This window comes from Equus przewalskii, chromosome 1 (assembly GCF_037783145.1).
Source record: "Equus przewalskii isolate Varuska chromosome 1, EquPr2, whole genome shotgun sequence".
Classification (NCBI taxonomy): Eukaryota; Metazoa; Chordata; class Mammalia; order Perissodactyla; family Equidae; genus Equus; species Equus przewalskii.
In genome coordinates, this window is record NC_091831.1 from 1,848,195 (window position 1) to 1,870,163 (window position 21,969).

Below are 21,969 nucleotides of genomic sequence, written 5' to 3' on the forward strand. Positions count from 1 at the left end.
GTCGCTGCAGGTGGGGGGCCGGGCTCGTGCGCTGGCGGTCGCGGGTAGGGGGCGGCCGCAGGGCGTGGGTACAGGTCCATCCTTACAGGTGGCCTGGCCCTGGTCTGTTTCCACCTGCAGTCTCTCTAGCAAGTCCCCGGGGCCCTAGGACGTTCCGCTGTCGCATTTCCTTCACTGTTGGAGGGAGAGCAGTACATTTTCCGGCAACATTAAAAGAACAGCGATTGACCCCGCCGGGCCCGGCCAGCGCCTCGGGCCTGTCTCCCAGCCGTGCCTGCGCCGCCGCACGTTCCGCGCGCACTACACCCCTCCCAGGCGCGCCCCAGGACGCGCTCCGTGCCTCAGTTTCCCGCCCCCTGAAGCGTGCCCAGGGCGTCCACCTCTCCTCGCCCCGGACCCCGCCCCTCGCCACGCCTGCGCACGCGCGCCCCGCGCCGCACGTCTCACCCCGCGCACGCGCCGCACGCGCCGCACGCGTTCCCCCGCAGGCCCCGCCCCGCGGCCAATGGGCGACGCCGCCGCTTATCTGGCGTGCGTCGCCGGCGCATCCATCAGTCGCGGCCCTGGGCTGACGCAGCCCGAGCCCCTGGGCCGGCGCTCCTGCTCCCCCGCCCGACCGCGGCCCGCCGGCCGCAGCGCCCTCGCGCGCGCCATGTCGCAGAGCGGGACCCCCGGACTGCAGGAGGAGAACCTGCAGGGTGAGCTGCGCCGGGCCCGGGAGACCGAGCGGAGGCCGGGGCCGGGGTGGGGACGAGGCCGGCGGGGCAGAGCCTGCGGGGCGCCGTCGCCAGGGCCGGTGGTGCGGGCGGCGGGCGTGGGAGCCGACGGTGCGCCGCCGCGGGGTCTGCGCGGCGGGCTCGCCCCGGGCCGCCGGCGCCTCCCTCCCCTCGCTCGCGCGCCCGGGCCCGGCTGGCTCCGCCGGCGAGCCCAGCCTCCACCGCGTCGCGTCTCCCGGAGCCCGAGTGCTGTTTCGGTCGTGTTTTACTCCGTGTTCTGTCGTCGAGCCCAGTGCTGGTTTTAGCGAGAAAAGGCCACAAGCCTGGCGAGGTCAGCGGTGCGGCCTTCGCGTGAGGCCGTCGCCGGCTGTGCCCCGGTGACGGGCGGCACTTTCTCGGGGCGGGGGAAGGACGGAGGGGCTCCGTGACGCGGGGCGCATGGGCGCCAGCCGCTCTGCTCGGGGAACAGATGGGCAGCGCGCAGAAATGGTGCAGACGTGGAGTCAGTTTTATTTTTAGGCTCGTGTTCCAGCAGTACTAGTGGGTCGCTCCAAAACAGAGCTCCGAGTTGGCTTGACGGTGCAGGAGCTGCCCGCTGCCTGTCCCGTGCAGCGCCCTGCTGCAGACGGGGCCGTGCTGGGTGGACGCTGCGCCCCGGGCCCGGGTCTCCGACCACCCCTGCATCGCGGAAAGCCAGGGCTCCGGGCGCCACTGCATCTCGCACCGCTAAGCGGGTGGCAGCCGGGTGGTCCGCCCTGTGGTCTTGCCTCAGTAGAGCCGCCCCCCGGGCCCGCTCCTTCCGGCTCAGTGAGTGACCCCGGCCCGGGAGGCGGAGCAGGAGCCGCTGGCCGTCGACCTTTGTCTTCTCTGAAGCAGGAGTTCACTGGGCAAAACCAACATGTAAATAGCGCTGGAGAGGGCTGTTTAACCCTTTGAGAGTGGATTGGTAAACTTCGTTAAGACTTTTAGGGGCCGGCCCCCTGGCCGAGTGGTGAAGTTCGTGCGCTCTGCTGTGGCTGCCCGGGGTCTCGCCGGTTCGGTTCGCATCCTGGGCGCGGACATGGCACCGCTTGTCAAGCCACGCTGAGGCGGCATCCCACATGCCACAACTAGAGGGACCCACAACTAAAAATACACAACAGTGTACCGGGGGGCTTTGGGGAGAGAAAGGAAAAATAAAAAAAGACTTTGAAAACCCTTATTCAGATAAATTTAGTGAGCTGCTAATTACATTCCTTACTCCTTAAAATAAGATTTTACTAGGGAAGACCATCTAATGCATTGAGTAACACGTGTTTAAAAAGTGATAGCCACATTTAAAAAATCCTGTAATTTGCTCCTTTTATTTAGACATTGATTCTTTGAAATAGATTAAAGGATTAAATATTTTCTGTCTTGTCTCTCAAAAGATCCAAGGGTGTTTCATAAACTGCCTTAAAATCATCATTTTCCTAGTTATCAAACGACAACTTCTGACGTTGTGTTTGCCTTATGGGTCCAGCTGTAGTGTGGAAGCCTGCTGATGCTCCTGGGGGCTGGATCTCCCTTCCGTGACTGACAGTAGACTGCTGAGTCACTGGCAATGCAGAATCGCCAGCTCGTGAGATAAAAGATTTGTTTTTCTGTTTTCCGTATTCTGTAAAAAGATGTTTATACACTGAGTGGAAACTCCTGTTCAGGGTTCTTTAGGGCATTCTCCTGAGTGCACGACGTGCGACTGGGCACTGGCTCACGGGCCAGCCTGCTGTGGGAGGCGTCACTTGAGTCCCACAGGGCCTCACAGCCGCCCTGAGAAATGTGAATCTGGGCAAGGATTCCTGGCCTAGGCAGCCCTTGTCCCCTTGGCTCTGTTGTGATGTGATTACCTCTGCACTGAGCAGGAGAAAGCCCTGGTAGGCTGGCCCTCAGGCTACAGCAGACACCCCCCGCTGCGCTGGAATCCTCTGGGACCAAATGTTGCCCAGGAGGTAACAGCACAAATTGATTGGTGCTTCTCTCCTTACCTCCGTCTGTTGACTAGCAAGGTGTTGTATATGCTTTTCTTTTTTCCCTTAGACAGACAACTGCTGAAATTCAGGAGGGAGGCGGAAGTTTGTGATGATACTGTGCCACAGTATCATGGGGGGGAGGCATGATCCACTTCCCAGAAGGACCCCTGTGTTCTGAGCAGAGCTGCTCCTGAGTCATCAGTGCAGTAAGGTCCGTGCCCGCGTACTCTGAGACGGTCCCACCTCTTCACTTGCTGCTGCATCGGCAGCTGCTGAGATGTTGTAAGCAGCCACCCGTGGATAGAGGTGTCTGGAGAGAAAAATAAGTCATTTCTTTTGGAGGGGAACTGTAGTGTCATGCAGTCTGAGTTTAGGGTTTCAGACGTCTAGATCATAGCCCAACCCCTATGTTTCACAGATGGGTACAGTGAGGCCTAGAGGCTAAGTGAGGAATAAGTCAGGCAGGCGACAGTTCAGGAAGAACCCGGGGCTCTTGATGTGGGGCACTGGAGCCACAGTGACAGCAGGCATGAGACAGGCAGCATCCTGTGGCCCGGCCTGGCAAGAGGAAGGGAGAGATCACCAGCTCCTTTGAGGAACCAGGAACTGAATAATCTACCCCTTTGACTTAACGTTTAAAATCACCTGTCAATCAGGTCTCTTGTTCCCGCCCCACCGGACTTGAGAAGCTTTTGAGAGCAGTGGTTTCTTACAGCCCGCCCCTCCCAGGGAAGAAGCCCTCAGTGACAGGGCTGTGGCGCCCTCCAGGCTTGGCGGCTCTGTGCCTCAGGCTTGCCTGCTGGGATGCCACACCTTCTCCAGCATCCCTCTGCATCCTGCTGTCTGGTAGGTTATTTGTTTGGATGCCTGTCATTCCCCTAACCAGTCAGTTTCAACCCTGCCACAATGCCAGGCTTCCACCCAGCATTCCAAATCAGAGTTTTTCCAAGGGCAGTGGAGAAAGTGAAAAAACAAAAGCATACAGGTGATTCTCCACAGCCAGGGTTGAGACCTGCTACCCCAGGCTAGGCTGGAGGCCGGTGGGGGGGGAGTGGGGGGTATTGTGCAAAGGTGGAGAGAAAGGTCTGCCCTGGGCTAAATGGGGGGCAGCGGGGCTAGGGCGTCCCCGGCCTCTGTCAGAGTAGAGGCAGGTACCGCGGCGAGCACTTAGTTCCTCCCCATTCCAGATGGACTTGTGGTCCTGTTGGCAGTGTTCTCGGTGGGTGTGGGGAGAGCAGGGAGAGGGAGTGAAGTTAGGGATGAGGCCTGCCGTGGGCAGTCTCAACGCCTTTCTGAGGCTTGTTCTGCTACGTTATTCCATGGCTTATTTGTGGTTCTGAGGAAGTTTTCTAAGGTTGCGAAGCAACCGTAATCCCTATTTTTCTTGCTTAAAAAGATGAGTGACCTTAATTGCATGATGTAAGTAGGTAAACAGCGTACGTTTTCCTATTTTCCAGGAAGTATGCTTTCCTGATCCAGTTGTTGCAGGTTAATAATAAAACTCTTGTCCTTTAGTAAATCATTCTTTGGAAACAGCTTTTGGACTCAAAGCTTTTGCTCCAACAGTCCAGAATGGGATTCTTTTCTTTTGTAGGATGCTTAGGACTTTTTATGAGATGATTTAAAAAAGGGTATACTTGTCTCCATGGAGTCTTGAGTTGGCCCTTGTGGTATAATTAAAAAATATATACCTGAAACTAATATAGTGTTATATGTCAATTATATTTCAATTAAGAAAAAATATACATACGTACACATTTGGTCTTTGTCCCTGGCTCCTGACAGACCTCAAACCCCTTGGAGTTCCTGGAGTGATAGCGCCTTTCTTTATTCCTTGTAGGAGCCCCTTTGGAACACACTTGTGACTGGGCCCTAGATAGCCTCATTAGCATAGACCATTAACATAGATAGGATGGGCTGGGAAAGACCAACCCTGTGATTAGAGGGTGGAAACTTGGCACCCACCCCCTCCAGGGAGGGGAGGGGCTGGAAGTTAGATTTTGAGGCCTGGACCTCGAGGTTCCTGTGCGTGCTGGGCGGGGCCGCTGGGAGCAGAGAGAGCAGGGAACAGGGAAGCCCTGCCCCCCCCCCCCCTTGCCCTGTGGTCTCTTCCAGCTGGCTCTCCCTGAGTTGTAGCCTTTCTAGTAAGTGGGTAAACAGAGGAAGTAAAGTGGGAGTTGTTTTTTCGGGGGGGGGGGGGGGACGTTGTAGGAACCTCGGAATCTGTAGGCTGCCAGGCCAGGCAGAAGTGTGGGTAGTGTAGATGTCCCACAGATTTGTGGCTGGTGTCTAACGTAGGGGCAGCCTCGTGGGACTGAGCCCTTTGTCTCGTGGGACCTGCCCTCGAAGCTGACATGGACAGTTGGATGGCCAGTGGGTGTTGGAGAATTAGTTATTGGTGTGGAAACTCCCTCCCATTTCATGTCAGAAAAAAGCACCCCCTTAGACTCCAGTATGTCAGACCCTGCAGGTGACCTGGGCAGCACTTTGGCCTCCTCAGGGAAACTGAGCCAGGCCCAGAATCTGAATAATGTAGATTGAGCCTAGAGAAAGAGAACCATGCCCAAAGCAGGGGCCCATGTACTGTTTCCTGCCACAGGGCCAGAGCAGGCTGAGTGTCACCTTGAGTCCCAGGGAAGGAAGGGGGGCTAGTTGAGGACTCATGCAGGAGCTTTTAGAGTGATACTTCGGCGTTAGAAGGCGTTGGAGTACTCGGAAGTATGGTCAGCAACCTTGATGAAGATGTAGTCAGACGAGCGGTCTCAGGAAGGGGGTGTGTGGGCAGCTCTGAAGTCACTGCAGCCTCTGCTGACAGGCATAGGCTGAGGGGCCGGGGCTCCCAGACAGACCCTGGCCGTCCTGTGCATTAGAGAGGTGCTTGTGCCGGCCAGGCCAACGTAAAGCAACTTGGAGCTAAAAGAGAAAAGTTGTGCATTAATTTGGAAACGTCATGTGATCGATCCTTTTGTTAGCAGCTAACTGGGAGGCTGGTGTCAGCTGCAAGTTCACATTGTTTTCTGGGTCTTTGATTTGCTGTTCTCTGATTAGTAGGATGTGTTCTGCAACAAGCAGCTATTGAGAGGTGGCCAGGACTCTTTCAGAAGAGAGCCTGTTTCGTGTGTTGGAAAGCTGTGCAGCCTCTGGTGCTTCCGCTAACCCAGCGGAGTGATGAGTGGGCTCCGTCCCCCCTGCGCGGTGCTGTGTAGTGCCAGTGCCGGCTTGGTTTGAGCACAGAGTAGCAGCTCTGGGTGACGTTTATTGTAATAAAATGAGAGTGACTACAAACCTGGTTCACTGAGGTTTTTCTAGTACATGAATTGTTCGCTCTTGGGTGGTCTGCCTTCATCCTCTCCTTACTGTACTGTCCTCCGGGTGCCACCAGAGCTGCCGTGCAGGTAGACGTGCTGGAGCTACAGACACCTCCGACAACAGAGACTGTCCTGGGCTGGAAGCAGCCCTGTGCATGTTGCAAGTTGATTTCTGACCGAGGCGCCGGCACGGAGCAGAGGGCCCGGCAGAGGCAGGCTCATGGATGATGCTGGGCAGGTGAAGGCCGTCTGGGAAAGCTAAGCCGTCTCAGATCACAGGCTAAATCCAGGTGCATTACACCCACATCTGAGTGAGTGTGCAACGATACAGCTTTTTGAAACGACACAGTAGAATATCTTCATGACCTCAGATTAGGGAGAGAGTGAAAATTGTACTGAATTAAAATCAAGAGCTCATGTTCATCAGAAGACGCGTGTGTGTGAGGAAGACTGGCCCTGAACTGTCTGTCGCCAGTCTTTCTCTTTTTGCTTGAGGATGACTGGCACTAAGCCAACAACTGTGCCAGTCTTCCTCTGTTTTATGTGAGATGCCACCACAGCGTGGCTTGACAAGTCGTGCTAGGTCTGTACCCAGGATCCAAGCCTGCGAACCCTGGGCCACCAAAGCGGAGCATGCAAACTTAATCACTACACCACCAGGCTGGCCCCTAGAAGATGTTTTTAAGATTGAAAAGGCAAGCCACAGTGAAAGTTAGTTACAACACATTCACATGAATAAAGGCCTGTATCTTGAATGTTGACCTTGTACAGATAAGAGAAAGATGGACAATGCAATAGAAACGAGTAAGAGAATTTTGAACCAGTAATTTAAAAAGATGCTATCCAATGGCCAGTAAATGTATGAAAAAAATGTTCAACCTCATTAGAAATTAGAGAAATGCAAAATAAACCACACAAGATACCACCAAACACCTCAGAATGGCTGAGTTTAAAGACTGATGATACCAAGTGTGAAGCAACAAAAACACTCATATTGGGAGAATGGTACACGGATGGGTTCACCTGCATCGGAAAGCAGTGGTGTTTTCTACTAACATTGACATCATTTATGTATTACCTTTAACCCGGTAATCCCACTCCTAGGTACACATCCAACAGAAACAGGAGCACGTGGACACCATGAAACATTAGACGAATGTTTACAGAAGCATTATTCGTAACTGCCCCCAACTGGAAGCAAGCCACACATCTAACAGAATGGATAAATCATGGCACAGCCCTACAGCGGAAGCTGTGCGACAACAACAAAACTGCTCAGCCACATGCATGAGTCTACAAACACTTGGTAGCCCCCTCAACTCCAAACCCCCAGGCTGTGCTCTTGGTCCTGACCCACCTCCCCAGTCTCACTGCCCCCACCTGTGGGCATCTCCACTCCAGCTGCACTGGACCTGCCACTGGCAGCACTGTGAGGACAGCTCTGTGTTTGGGGTTCACACGTGTCCTTTTGTGGGACATGTGGGATGTGCCAAAATCATTTTCATCTTTCAGGTCTCTCCCACCTACAGCGCCCCAGTACAAACACACACAGGCAAAACCAGCAGCCCTGCCTCCTCAGCCTGCGCTCGCCCAGCACCTTACTGCCCTGTATTGTGGCTGTGCGTCCACTGAGGACGCTCCTGAGCAGGCCCCTCCAGGTGGGGGCTCTGCCCACTCATTCTGGATTCACAGCTCTGAGCACAAATTTGTGCAGTGTACCCAGATCAGTTGTTGGACTGGAGTGAATTATCGAGCTAACTCCAGATAGTGGGGGTAGCAAGAGACAGCCTAGCTTATGGTAATGGCTTTCCTTGCAGGGTTTGGGGGTGTGGGGTGTGGTAGCTGCTCATGTGCTCTGTTTTGTAAGCAGATGACCTGGTGCTAGGACAGCTCTCTGCGTCTATAGAATCTGTCTGGATGGAATGCATTTGCTGGGGATGTGGAACACGTCAGATGTGGGGTCATGTGAGAGAATGCTGGGCTCCCTCCCCATGGAGACTTGGCTAAGTGGGCACTGGAGGGATGGCTTGCCTCTGACTCATCAGGGTTCGTTGGAAATCCTTTGTTCTATTCAAAGTATATTCACCTGGCTTCGGATGTAAATAAATACAGAACAGCAGTCAGAAAAGAATTTTGTGGGGCCTCAGGGTCAGAATGTGATTCTAGTTCAAATAGGTTTATGAGATAATTTAAACCTTTTTAAAATTTTCAAGTCCCTTAAACTTTTGTTGACACTTTTGACATTTTGCTTCTAAAAATTGAATGCAGGAAGCACTGTGGTCAGCTGGACCTGCTCCCTCAGCGGGTTCCCAGGCATCTGCCTGGCGTCCGGGAGGGCAGGTGTGCAGCTCCCGGGGAGGGCAAGGCTAGACTAGCTGCTGGAACCCAAGTGCTGGAAATGGGCGCGAGGGGATGTGGTTCAGGGAGGTGGTGTCCCCAGGACCTCTTGGGAGCGGAGGGGTGGGCTGGTTATACGTTAGGATCAGACTCCAAAGTGGGTAGAAAATTCCAACTGTGCCCTTTTTTGTCCCCCTCAGGCTCCTGGGTAGAATTGCACTTCAGCAATAACGGGAACGGGAGCAGCGTTCCAGCCTCAGTTTCTATTTATAATGGTGAAATGGAAAAAATACTGCTGGATGCCCAGCATGAGTCTGGACGGAGTAGCTCCAAGAGTTCTCACTGTGACAGGTGGGTATAAATAAGCGTGTGTCTTACAGTGCTGACTGTAAGTAGGCGAGCAGTCCCAGTTGTAAACGCCTGCTTCAGCTCAGCCCAGGCCGCATGGGGCGTGGCTTCGCCAGCCCTCTTTAGACAGTGGGCCCCTTGCCCTCTTGTGGGAGGAAGTGACTGAGGCTTGCTCTATGGAGGGGCCATGTTAAAGCCAGGGGCAGATCGGAACTCGGTCCCTATGCTTCTGCCCCATTGCATGGATTAGCTTTGTCAGGCTGGTCATCATGGGCCCATGTCTCAGTACTGCCAGTGAAACAGGCAGCACGGCTGGGTCAGAGATCAAAGGTCAGGTGCTCCTGAGGGCTGTGTAACAGACCACAAAGCCAGTGGGTGACAAAGCCCGCCACCCGCTGGCTGTCCATGTCCCCCTCCCGCCAGAGGACTGGCCTAGCTGATGCCTGTTGAGCTCAGCTGAAAGATGGAGGACCAGTTTGGCCCTGATCTGCAGGGTGGGAGGGAAGAGGTGGGCACTGCTGAGGGCTTCCTCCTCACTGAGGAGATGCTCCCCTGCCTGGGGTCTGCTTCTCATGAAGTGAATGTTAACATGACATTCTGTTCTTCCTGTTTTTATTCACGTTGTCACCCAGCCCGCCTCGCTCACAGACCCCACAAGATACTAACAGAGCTTTTGAAACAGACACCCATAGCATTGGAGAGAAAAATAGCTCTCAGGTAAGAGGAGCAGTTGCAGTGTTTGTGATCTATTTATACAGGAAGTTTTCAGTGCAACTGAGTAAAGTCCAGCTTTCAGACTGTCTCTTGCCTTTTTTCAAACCATGTGGGGTCGGGGCGTCCCCAGCACTTGGGTTTCACACTGAGCCGACCAGAGGAGGTTCAGGCTCGGATTAGGGTGTGTAGCACAGGCCCCCATCCAAGGACACAAGGGGATCGACGGAGTGGGAGGGTCCTCTGCCCGGGGAGGGCGGGAGTGGCAGTGGGAAGGCCAGGAGGGAGCCAGGTGGGAGCAGTCTCTGTGGCCGTCGGTCGGGCAGTGAGTGGGTTTTAACATCTAGCTGCTTGGGGGCCTGGCATTACCTGCGGGGCCCTTCAGGACCCTCTGCCATCATCGTTGTAGTGCTGACGCTCCTCCCTCACTGGGCGCTGTAGTTGCTTCCAGAAACTGCCTCAGGCCGTGCAGCTGGTGCCTGGGTAGTTCAGTGTAGGAGCTAGCCAGGCTGGTCCTTCAGCCCGAGGTCGCTTGTAACATCTGCCCCACAGATATTTAAGGGGTCTTACATGTCAGGCACTAAGCTTTGTTGTGAGGCCACAAAACCTGGAGGCTTCCGTCTGTGAGAACAAGTGCCCCCCACGTTGTGGCCCGAGTGTCCTGCTGCCGTTCTGGTCCACCCACCAGAGGACCTGGAGGCAGTGTTCTGTCTGGTGGTGCTGCGTCTTGGGCACACAGTGATGCCCAAGAAGTGTCTCCTTGGGTGACTTTAGTCATGGTGACATGACAGTTGAATTTACTTGTGTGTCTTACAGAGCATGTCTTACAGCCAGTACCACTGAGTCACACGCTCTCCCAGGCTAGTCTCCCCTCAGCCTCCCTCGCCAAGGAATCTGGAGTCTGCTACCCCAGGCTCTCTCAAGGAAGGCTTCTGGCCCCAGCCAGACTCCGAGGCTTCCAGAGCTCAGGAGGAGCCCTGACGGGGACGGGGTGTGCCCCAGGGCAGCTGGCTGCTCCCAGATATTCGGCTCCACGTCCAGCTTTGGTGCAACATTCTGGAGTATTTCCAAAAGTTTAAACAGCTTTTTTCCTGTTTATACTGTTTATATAATTCCTTTAAAAAGGATTTATATGCTCAGGTACAGAATTTTTAAAATACAAAAAAGTAGGGCCCGGCCACCAGTGACGCAGTGGTTAAGTTCGCATGCTCTGCATTGGTGGCTTGGGGTTCGCAGGTTCAGATCCTGGGCACGGACCTAGCACCACTTGTCAAGCCATACTGTGGCGGCGTCCCACATAAAATAGAGGAAGATTGGCAACAGACATTAGTTCAGAGCCAGTCTCCCTAACAACAACAAAAAAAGTAGAGAACAACATGTATAATCCTAATTTTTAAAGTCTGCTTTAATTAGTGTTACAGAATTTTTAAAACATAGCTGAAATCATAGGTCTGTATAGGTTTTGGTTGTTACCCTCTTACGTAACATGAGAGTATCTTTCTTTTCGACTCGTTTGCTCTACGGTGTCCATTTACTGAGCTGCCCCCCAGTCTGGGGCCATTTTAGGTGGTTTTCATTTTCTTCTGTTCTAATGCTGCAGGCAGGGCAGCATCTGTGTGTGGACATCTTCGTGCTCGCCTGACACTGCTTCCCAAGGACAGTGTTTGCTTTTCATAGTGGACCGGGATCTCACAGTTGGGATGTCACTGGAGTGGTCTCCCTGTCCCTAGAGGAGGGCAGCTGCCCGCCCTGCTCTGTGCAGCCCTTGGAGTGGCTCGGCTCAGTGGCCATGGGCTCTGGGCTTGGGTGCTTTCTGGCCTGGATGCGGTAGGTTAATATACCTTCAACGTTTCCTTTTTCTTAGTCTGAGGAAGATTATATTGAGAGAAGGAAAGAAGTTGAAAGCATCTTGAAGAAAAATTCAGACTGGATATGGGATTGGTCAAGTCGGCCAGAAAATGTCCCCCCCAAGTGAGTCTATTTTCAGTATCACGGGGTCGTCTCTGACTCAGCACTCGACTCATCCTCGCTCCTTCTTCCCCAGGGAGTTCCTCTTCAGACACCCGAAGCGCACGGCCACACTCAGCATGAGAAACACGAGTGTTATGAAGAAAGGGGGCATTTTCTCAGCAGAGTTTCTGAAAGTTTTTCTTCCGTCTCTGCTGCTGTCTCATCTGCTGGCCATCGGATTGGGGTAAGTGACTCCCTGCATGACACGCATTGGGAAAATTCTGGGTCTCGGTAGTTTATTTTTAAACATTTACTGAAGTACAGATCGTAAGTCACAGCTAATGTAAGTGTGTAAACAAACCTGCCCAGGTCAAGGGACAGAAGCAAGTCCCCCCACCAGTCACTGAGCCCTACCATGGGGCAGCCCCGGGCTGACCTCTGACTCTGGAGACTAGTTAGCCCGTGTTTCCCCTTCCGCAGATGGGGCTGTGTCTGTTGTGTGCTGCAGTCGGCCACCTTCCTTCCTCCTCGCGCTGTGCGGGTGCTCTAACCGTCCCTTTCTCTGCAGATGGGTGGGCTCAGCTCCTGTACCTCCTCTGGGACAGGACTGCTGTAGTTCACTCTCAGCAGTGACACAGGCGAGGTCTTCAGTTCTCAGGCTTCTTGCACTGACTGTGCAGAGACCATCAGGTGCGGCCATGGATCCTAACGCCGTTCAGCCCGAACGGTGTTGAGGAGCCAGAGCACGCTGCTTGGGGAAGCCATGGCTGCTCTTTTTTCTTGGCTCATCCTCACTCTCTGTCCAGGTGGGTGGTGGTCTCACTAGTCTTGGTGTGTGACAGCATTCTGTGGCTGCAGCTCGTTGGACAGACTGGATTGTCAAGATGGGCTTCTGATTTTGTGGGTGCTACTTGGCTGCAGGGCTCACGTCTAGGGCACAGAGGGAAATAGGATGAAAAAGCCGCTGTAGCACAGTCACCCTTTTCCCAGATTCCCTGAGTGTGGCAGATGAGACCAGGTCTGTCCTAAGTCTTGGGGCAGATAGGAGCTTGTGGGTCTTGCACGTTACCCCAGCCCTCCCACCCGTGGGATGTAGGAGTGGAGTCAGCTTCCTGACCTGAGCCCAGACCACAGTTCGCCCAGCCTGTGGAAATGGCTTCCTAGATGAGCCGGTGGCTGCTCAAGTCAGCATAACCAAAATGAAATTCACCCAGTGTCCTGGGCCTGAGCCCAGCATCTCGCTCCCCTCTCTTGGGGGTTCTGTCTCAGCTGTTCTCTCAGCACAGCCCCACTGTCTGGATTCTGGCCACTGCCTTTTGGAGTCAGATGCACAGCAGTGCATGTCTTACCCAGGGAGTTTATAGATCCTGATTTCTCTGCAGCTTCCCCCAGAACTAGCAGGTCAGATTCTGCGGGGCAGGGCCAGTAACCTGTGTCTTAAATACCTAGTTTAGGTCTTGGTTTCAGGGTGGCTTTCTGCAGCCGGCTTCCAGCTAGTGTCCCTGCCCTTTATCCTCCCAAGGCCTGGTGGTGTCATTCCCTGCCCCAGACACCTCAGGGCTTCCCACCCTCTTCACTTGGTCTTGAGAAGCTCCCGCAGCAGGGCCTGCAGGCTGTTTCTCACCACTGCCCACGAGCCTGCCAGGCTCCTCTACTTCTGCCCCCTCTCCAGGAGGCATGTCCTCCTGCACCCTCCCTCCCCGAGTGCCTGCTCTGCAGGCATCAGCTTGAGCCTGTCTTCCCAGGAAAGCCTTCTGACGCCCATGGCCCTTAGGTCCGGGCACCTCTTCCACCTCCAGACTTAGACTGTGTGAGGGCAGGGGCTTCATTCTCAGTGACAGCCTCTTTGAGGCTGGGGCTAAACTTACAGTGTGTCACCTGGCCCCAGGGGACTTCCTCCAGCAGTGTGGTCCTGGGTCACGTTACACACAGCAGAGGGAAGGCAGCAGGCGTTGTGTGGAGCGAGAGCGATTCAGGCGGGTTAGCAGGCTCTGTGGTCCTAGTACCGAGTGTGCTGCACTGGTAGAGCACAGTTGGATGTTTTCTACGCTAGATGACTATAAAATGCATACCAATGAAGAAGAAAACGCTTGGTAAGATTGCAGATAGATTCATCACAAGATTTTTAAAAATAGGTGTGAGGTAGCCATTCCCCTCGCACGAGCTGTAACCATCGTCAGCTGCCCTGTCGAAATCACCTGAGCGCGAGAGGCTGCGGTAACTGCCCATTGCTTTTTCTGTTCAGGATCTACATTGGAAGGCGTCTGACGACCTCCACCAGCACCTTCTGATGAAGCACTGAACGCGGCTTTTTCCACATAGCAGGATGTGTATCGGAGCTCGCAGCATAGCTAACTGAAGAGCGATCTCAGGCCTTGAGTGGCTGCACCATTTGTGTGTTTTTGTTCTGTAAATGCTGAGTTCCTAATTTAGTAAAATGAAAGAATAGACACTAAAACCATGCTAATCTATAGTCATACCTATGGGATCAATTAATAAGCATGTCATTAATTCCTACTGTAATAATTTGGTAGTAAATTTTCTTTGGATATTTTCCGTATCTAAGTATAAATAACTTTAACATACTAGTTGTGATGTATGTAGTGTTTTAACAAAAATTATCTGCAACCTTAGTTAGAACACTTTATATTTTGGAAGAATGAACAATGTTGATATTAAAATGACTACATAAGGGATTTATCCCAAATAAATATTGTGGCCTTATACTCACACTACTGTAGGAAAGACTGTGTTCGAGGGGTGCAGGCTGTCTAGCACAGAATGCTCAGCTCTGCTTGCTGTTGGCTGTGCAGAGAAGCCAAGGTGCACAGACTCCCTGTCGTCGGACACTGGACTGCTTGCTTCACAGGGTGATGACTTCAGTCTCCAGCTGTCAGTAACCACCCCACGTGGTCAGTAGCCACGGTTACTCTATCACTCTACGTTGCTGAATTTAGTCTCATCCTTTGTGTTCAGTATTTGCGTGCTCTTAGCATCGGCTTCATTCTAGCAAATCTGTCTACAAAAGACTGGAAATAGAAAAAAATAAACCTTTGCCAAACCCTTCTGAGATTACTTACACATGGCTTAAAATGAAACGTCATAAGCTTTTTGAGGAAACCAGGCTTATTCCCTTGTTACATTCTTTATCTTTTCTACAGCATGATTTTTAAAAGGCTGCGTCTTTCATGTACTGTATATATGCTGTTGGGTATTTGTTTCACTTTTCCACACTAAATTAGTTGTGTTAAAATAAATAACATTTTAATTTTTTAAATCTTTGTTGATATTTAAAGTTACCTTGGAAGTAGTAGCTTATAGCTCTTTCATTTGGAGACAGCTGGTTGGATGGCATCTGAATTCTTTATGTAGTTTATCCTCTAAAAAAGAGAAAGCCTGGGAGGTCACAGTGAATCTCTCTGGCCAAGCAAATTCCCTTTTGGTACAGTAAATGTGTCTTTCATCAGAAACAAAGGGGTTCCATTCCTCTGCTTCTCTCGAGTGTCCTCAGAATTAGCACCCCTTAAAGTGAGCTCAGTGAGTCCCCTATCACCGTCTGAACCCATGACTCAGGCGACTTGGGGCCCTTGACAAAGTCACATCTGTCCCTCTCATCGATGGCGTCAGCTGAGCCCTGAGGGAGACTGGCTGGAGGTATCAGTGGTGGTTACAAAAGCGCTTCACACAAATGAGCTGGGGGATCACAACTCTGGTTTTCAAGAGGCTTTTTTCAGATGCCAGCATTACATCAGACATCTTATTCATTTAAAATGGTCCACTTAAAACATGTATGTATATTTGTTATGTATGTATGTGTATTTTATCTTTCAGGAAAATGGGTGTATATAATTGAGCTTTTCAAATAGCCTTTCTTTCTGCTGTTTTACAAACAGCACCTTAATCATTTTATTCACTGAATAGCAGGTTTACAAAATACTTAACATAATCCCAATTTTGGGTTAAAAAAATTTGAATACTTGGCTGCTATTTTTAGACACAGTTTCCTGATCCTGATGTTTGCACTAACCCGAGTCTGAGTCTGCAGACTGTAGTGTGACACCTGTACGTTGCTAGAAGGAATGCAAATGGACACAGCTCTCTGGTGGGAAACTGGGCCAAAAACTATCCCTTCAAGTTCCTTTTTTTTTTTTTTTTTTGAGGAAGATTAGCCCTGAGCTAACATCTGCTGCCAGTCCTCTTTTTGCTGAGGAAGACTGGCCCTGAGCTAACATCCATGCCCATCTTCCTCCACTTTATACGTGGGACGCCTGTCACAGCATGGCGTGCCAAGTGGTGCCATGTCCGCACCCGGGATCTGAACCGGTGAACCCCGGGCCGCTGAAGCGGAATGTGCGAACTTAACCGCTGCGCCACCAGGCCAGCCCCTCAAGTTCCTTTTGATGTACAACTCACTTCTAGGAATCTACCCTGAAGACAAATCTCTAAAGATCTGAAAATGGATACACACAAGGACGTAACTAAATATAACATTAAGATATTTGAAACAACTGTAGTGCCTGTAATAGGAGACGGGTTGAATAAGCTGTGGTAATTCAACAAAACGGAGTACCACGCCGGCCCCTGTGGCCTAGTGGTTGAGTCTGGCGTGCTTGGGTTCCATTCCCAGGCATGGACCTACACCACTCCCCTCTCAGTCGTCATGCTGTGGTGGTGGCCCACCCACAAAAAGGGGAAGACTGGCAGCAGATGTTAGCGCAGGTGAATCTTACTCAGCAAAAGCAAAACCCAAAAAACATGGTGTCAAAGTGTCTACGTATCCCCAACACACAGGAAACAGAGTTGGCAATGGGGGGCTTTCTAATGGTGAGCTCTCTGATGGTCAGCCCTATGATCAGAGGCCCCCTCTCTGTGCCCTCCCCTGGACTCCGGACTGCTTGGCCAACAGCAGGAAGCAGTGATGCTGGCCTCTCTCTGGGCCCAATCTTAAACTGGCAGCTACAGCCTGTCTCTTAGAACCCATCCACCATGCTGTGAGGAAGGCAGCCCACCTGGGGAAGACACCAGCCATGTGGGTGATCCATGCTTGACACGGATCCTCTGGCTTCAGATGAGGCAGCCCAGCTGATACCGTTTGGAGGAGAGAGGAGCTGAACTTGTTGAGCCCAAACTGTAGACTGGTGAACAAAATAAAGTGTTTGGAAAAAAAAGAACCTATGTGGTATGCTGCCGTTTACGCATCTGCTCATTTGTGCAAAAGAAATATGGGGTCATTTGCCAGAAATGAAAGACACTGGCTACCTCCAGGGGTGGGTGGTGACAGTAGGACGAGGGGGGAAATGGGGAGGCACTAGGGTGCTCTTTGTATGACTGACTCATGCCCAAATCCATAGATCAGCCAACATTTGGGGGGAATCCAAAAATGGAACACAAACAGGAAGGGGGCCTAGCTGTGACACATGAGTGAGACATGAGTGAAGCCACATGGAAGGGGTGGGAAGGAAAGCACTAGCCTGAGTGCCTTGGGAACAAATCTGGACTGCATTCTCGAAAGGAAAAGTGAATGCACATACTGTTCTCTGGCCAGTAAGCTTGATTGTCATGAAGCTGTGGGCTAGCAGTTCTGAAGCCGCTTTGCGTGTATGCTAATAGAGAGCATGTGAGTCTCATGGGCAGTGAGAGCCAGGAGGTCTCACTGGGACAGAGGAGTTAACATAAGCGGGGGGAGGTTGTGAATTGGAGGTGTTCGTATTAACTCATGGTTTCACATGTACAGAGACATACAGAAATAGAGAAGTGTGTGTGAGTATACGTCTACTAGCTCTTCAGTGAAAAGGCTTAGGAGTAACGACACTTCAACAGCATGAGCTGGGCCAACCCCCTCATCCTGGTTTCTAGTAACACTCTCCAGAGCTCCTTGGAAAAGTGGTTGATTCCAGGGCAATATGAGTCTGGAACATTTGTGATGCCAGAAAGTTAAGGATGTGCTCAAAAGATGATGGCACATTGAAAGGGCTAAGGAGCCAAGGTGAAGGAACTCCCAACAGCCCAGACTGTCTGGGCCAGATGAGTACCAAAATCGTGGCGGTAATGGGTTTTTACCCATAGACTAAGGCAGGTATTCACAGGTCCACAATGACAGACACACCGAGCAAGTGGGAGAAGGGACAGTTCTTCCTTAAAGAACTCCAGCTAATACATACAGAAGGGGTGACAGCAGGAGTCCTCATTAGGCAAACACCACAACTACTGAACCATCAGTGGATGCTAAAGTTAGTGGGCGAAGGTCTGATGAAAAATAGTAGTTTCACTGTCTCCCCACGAAACAGGAATTACGGAAACAAAACTAGTAGCTTCACAATGAAGAAACTTAGCAGACACTATCTACCTCCCGATGATGTGTGGGGAAGCCACAACATCTCTTCTGTATTATTCTAACCAAAATATGTAACTGCAGGTTAATCAAAAGAAAATATCAAGAAAACCTAAATTGGGGAAGAATCTACAAAATCAGTGTCCAGGGTGAAGGTCATGAAAGACTGAAGAACTGCTGGAGATCGGAAGATGGAGAGAGATGGCAGCTAAATGCAATGCGGATCCTTGACTGGACCCCGGGCAAGAAAAAGACGTCACTAAGAAAACCAGGAAAATCCAAAGGCTTGTAGATGAGCTCATAGACTGTGTTGATGTTACTTTCCAGGTTTCCATACATCAACACGCTACGTAAGATGTTAACATAAGGGAAAGTGGATGAAGGTTATGCAGGAACTCTCTCTGAGTTTTCCAACTGGTTTAAAATCATTTCAAATAAAACATATTGAGAAAGTAAGATAAACAGTTGATACCTTTGCTCCAAGCGCGGTCCCTGGACTAGCGGCATCAGCATCAGCCTGGCCAGCCCTTGAGCCTACTTCTTGGTGCTGGATGCTTCCTCCCAACAGCAGAGGAAGCTCCCCATGAACTGCAGTGGGGAGATGGCCAAGACGACTGTGGTGGAAAGGGAGAGATGCAGCAGTGTGCACGTGTGCTACCCTGTGTGCACCAAAGAAATGAGAAAGCGTTTCTGTAAGAAAAACAAAGTATGCCTGAGAGAAGAGTAACAAAAACTACCCACGGGGGTCAGGGGCAGGGGCAAGACTTTCCTGTGATTCTTCTAAAGATTTTTGAAATTTGTACAGGCATTACCAGTTCAAAACTTACATTCATTAAGGAAAAAAATTTGTTTCTCAAAAAGACAACAAGTGTTGGAGAAGATGTGGAGAAAAGGGAACCTCGTGCATTGTTGGCGGGAATGTAAACTGGTGCAGCCACTATGGAAGACAGTATGAGAGCCAGCCCTGATCTAGTGGTTACGGTTCAGTGCTCTCACCGCTTCAGCAGCCTGGGTTCACTCCCAGGTCGTGGAACCACACCACCCATCTGTTGGTAGCCAGGCTGTGGCAGTGGCTCACACAGAACTAGAAAGACCTACAACTACAATATACAACCATGCACTGGGAACTTGGGGAGGAAAAAAAAAAAAAAGGAAGATTGGCAACAGATGGTAGTGCAGGGCGAATCCTTCCCTGCAAACAAAACAAAACAAAACAGTATGGAGGTTCCTTGAAAAATTAAAAATACAACTATTCTATGATACAGCAATCCCACTTCTGGGTATTTATCCAAAGAAAATGAAAATACTAACTTGAAAAGATACATGCAACCCCATGTTCACTGCAGCATTATTTATAACCACCAAGATCTGGGAAACAACCTAAGTGTCCACTGACAGATGAATGGATTAAGATGTGGTGTGTATAGATAGAGAGAGAATAGTATATTATTCAGCCATAAAAAAGCATGAAACCTTGCCATGTGTGACAACATGGATGGACCTCGAGCGCATTATGCTATGTGCATGAGTCAGAGAAAGACAAACACTGTATGATCTCACATGTGGAATCTAAAAACAAAACACAAACAAGTTCATAGATGCAGAGAACGGATTGGTGGTTGCAAGAGGCGGGGGGCGGGGGGGGGGTGGTGAAATGGGTAAAGGGGGTCCAAAGGTACAAACTTCCAGTTATAAAACAAGTCAGTCCTGGGTATGCAATGTCCAGCATGGTGACTATAGTGAATATTGTACGGCATATTTGAAAGTTGCTAAGAGCATCGATCTTCAAAGTTCTCATCACAAGAAAAAGAAATTTTGTGACTGTGTGTGGTGACAGATGTTAGCTAGACTTATTGTGGTGATCACTTCACAATATATACAAATAGGAATCAGGTGTTGTACACCTGAAACTAATGTAGTTATGTCAATTAGACCTCAATTAAAAAAAAATAAAAACATCTCTAAAAAGAACCAGAGTTATAGTGCATTCAGATATTTAGGTTTTAGAGAAAAAATTTTTCCCTGAAAGTTTTATTTTTCCTTTAAAGATTGGCACCTGAGCTAACAACTGTTGCTAATCTTTTTTTTCCTGCTTTTTCTCCCCAAATCCCCCCAGTACATAGCTGTATATTTTAATTGTGGGTCCTTCTAGTTGTGCTATGTGGGATGCCGCCTCACCCTGGCCTGATGAGTGGTGCCATGTCCGCACCCAGGATCTGAACCAGCGAAACCCTGGGCCACCGAAACCACTCGGCCACGGGGCCGGCCCCTCCCTGAAAGTTCTTAATAACAAATCAATGTTTTTCTTCCTAGGGAACACATTTTTTAGAGGTGTCTCAAGATTCCCAAAGATAATTTCCTAATAACAATTAACTCTCAGGCAGACAAGTGATTTCTCTCTGGGCATGGTCATCTTGAAAGCTACAGTAAACCCAAAAGAAACATCCGACAGGTTCACTAGGGATTGGATGTCACATAATGAGGACTCCACGAGGAGTCCTATATGAACCTCTGGGCCTCAGCTGCACTCCTCTGTGGCTGTGGCCCAGTGGGTAGCTCGAGTGGGCCCGGGGCAGGCCATGGTGGGGTGCCTCCATGCACCAGGGTGCATCCATTCTGACGGAGGGGGGGCCTGCAAATGTGCAAGGGCCCCAGTCTCCATTGGAGTTCCTGGTCCAGGAGCAGAGCCTGTTAGCAATGTCAGTGACATCTCAGAGACATTAAGTAAAGGAGAGCTACAAAGCCTGAGATGAGATCTGCAAAACTGAAAACTGTATCACTATCAAAATTATTTTCAAACCACCAAATGGAAAATGACAACTGAACAAGTCACCTGCAGTGACTTAGCAGACACTGACTGTCATCATCGAGCAACCGCAAGTTTTATTTGTTCACAAGGTCTTGAAACAGCGTGGAGTTCGAGGTGAAGAAACGCTTTCTTAGAACAGTGCCCTAACAGTCCTGAGAGCGTGAGTTCTGAGGCAGAGGCGCGAGACGAAACCGGACAGGGAGGTCGCACTGGCCCGGGGTCCAGCAGCCCCACTAACTTCAGAAGAGCCAGAAAGCAGGACGGCCAAATGCGGGTTCCTGTGTGACGTCAAACAGCTACCCGTCCAGCCTCCACCAGTGTGACTGCCACCTGCCCTGGACGTGGATGTGGAATTCAGGGACACAGTTGGTGCACCTACCTCAGGTCGTGTGTAGAGGTCTGACTGCCGGACAAGAGGTCCGGACAACTGAAGCAGACTCCAGGCCCAGAAAACACCAACCACGCACGTCCTTCAGTCGATGATTCCCTCCTCGCAACCTGAGGGGCACTGCAGCTCCTAAAACATCCAAGTCAAGCTCCATGGTGTGCGAGCGGCGCCCTGCCCAGCACCAGCGCTCGCCAGCAGTCCACTGTGCAGCACCGAACCACAACCCGACCCCACCCCGGTGACCGTGGGCAGCAGTGTGTCCTCCTGTTAGCCACCACCAGATTGGTGTTACAGAGACTCAGCCCAGTGCCTGCACACAGCACACACCCAGAAGGGGGTGGTCACCATTACTGTTACCATCTCCTTATCACCCACACCAGTCAAACCCCACCACTCCCTACGGCCAGGCAAGTGACAGGCCTGCGTACACATGTGAAGGCAAAGCTGGTCTACACCGCACCCACATGTGGCCTCCAGCACCACCTGTGTACAGAAGGCCCTTGTGGGGTAACGTGCTCAGCCTTCTCAGGCAGCCCCTGCTGTGGGCACAAGTGAGCCCCTTTGCAGCAGAGGATGGGACCCAAGGGAACACAGTTGAGCCCGGCCAGGCAGGTCTGTGCTGCCCACACCAACAGGCCTTTGGAGTGAGTTAAGGGGCCTGAGGTCAGCAGGCAGATGCCCAAAGGCTGGTGTCTGTGGGCCATTACCAGTCTCTCCCTCTGAGCTGCATCTGCTCTCCACCTGGAGCACCCAAGGATTGGAGTCCTGGTTATCCATCACAGCAGCTCACATGAGAACTCGCATCTGGCCCCCAGGCTCCCCTGACACAGCACCTACGGGGCACTTCATAAGGGAGCTGACTTCCACCCCCGGCCAACATCCCTGCCATCATGCCAGGGCAGAGCCCAGTGTCAGACCAGGGCTCAGCACAGAATGAGGGCCTGCACAGCGGGCACCGACTCTCCTTCACCTACAGTGGCCACGGAGATGCCATCACCCAGGCCCTCCCCAGTCTGGGCTCCCGTCCTCTGACCTCACTCACTTCCAACATTCCCCTGGTGACTGCAATGCTGCCGGTCCGTG

The 21,969-nt window shown here is 51.5% G+C and overlaps 1 protein-coding gene and 1 long non-coding RNA gene across 2 annotated transcripts; one reads left to right on the forward strand and one right to left on the reverse strand.

The window, feature by feature from the left end:
- Positions 1 to 413: 413 nt before the first annotated feature.
- BNIP3 (BCL2 interacting protein 3) lies at positions 414 to 14,635 on the forward strand. Its single transcript, XM_070560543.1, has 6 exons — positions 414 to 698; positions 8,550 to 8,700; positions 9,330 to 9,414; positions 11,273 to 11,379; positions 11,453 to 11,602; positions 13,604 to 14,635. The coding sequence occupies exons 1-6, from the start codon at positions 506 to 508 to the stop codon at positions 13,647 to 13,649; spliced, it is 732 nt and encodes a 243-aa protein (XP_070416644.1). The 5' UTR covers positions 414 to 505; the 3' UTR covers positions 13,650 to 14,635.
- LOC103548631 (uncharacterized) lies at positions 10,788 to 13,697 on the reverse strand. Its single transcript, XR_544317.2, has 3 exons — positions 13,557 to 13,697; positions 13,227 to 13,415; positions 10,788 to 12,288 (listed from the first exon to the last, which is right to left on the reverse strand). It is a non-coding gene; the product is annotated as an uncharacterized lncRNA (long non-coding RNA).
- Positions 14,636 to 21,969: the final 7,334 nt, after the last annotated feature.

What these genes read in the sequence shown, in the direction of transcription:
- BNIP3 (XM_070560543.1), top strand. Translation starts at nt 506, where the DNA reads ATGGGCGACGCCGCCGCTTATCTGGCGTGCGTCGCCGGCGCATCCATC. An exon ending in GCAGGAGGAGAACCTGCAGG is followed by an intron (nt 699 to 8,549) that starts GTGAGCTGCGCC and finishes TGTCCCCCTCAG; the next exon opens with GCTCCTGGGTAGAATTGCAC. An exon ending in CTGCTGGCCATCGGATTGGG is followed by an intron (nt 11,603 to 13,603) that starts GTAAGTGACTCC and finishes TTTTCTGTTCAG; the next exon opens with GATCTACATTGGAAGGCGTC.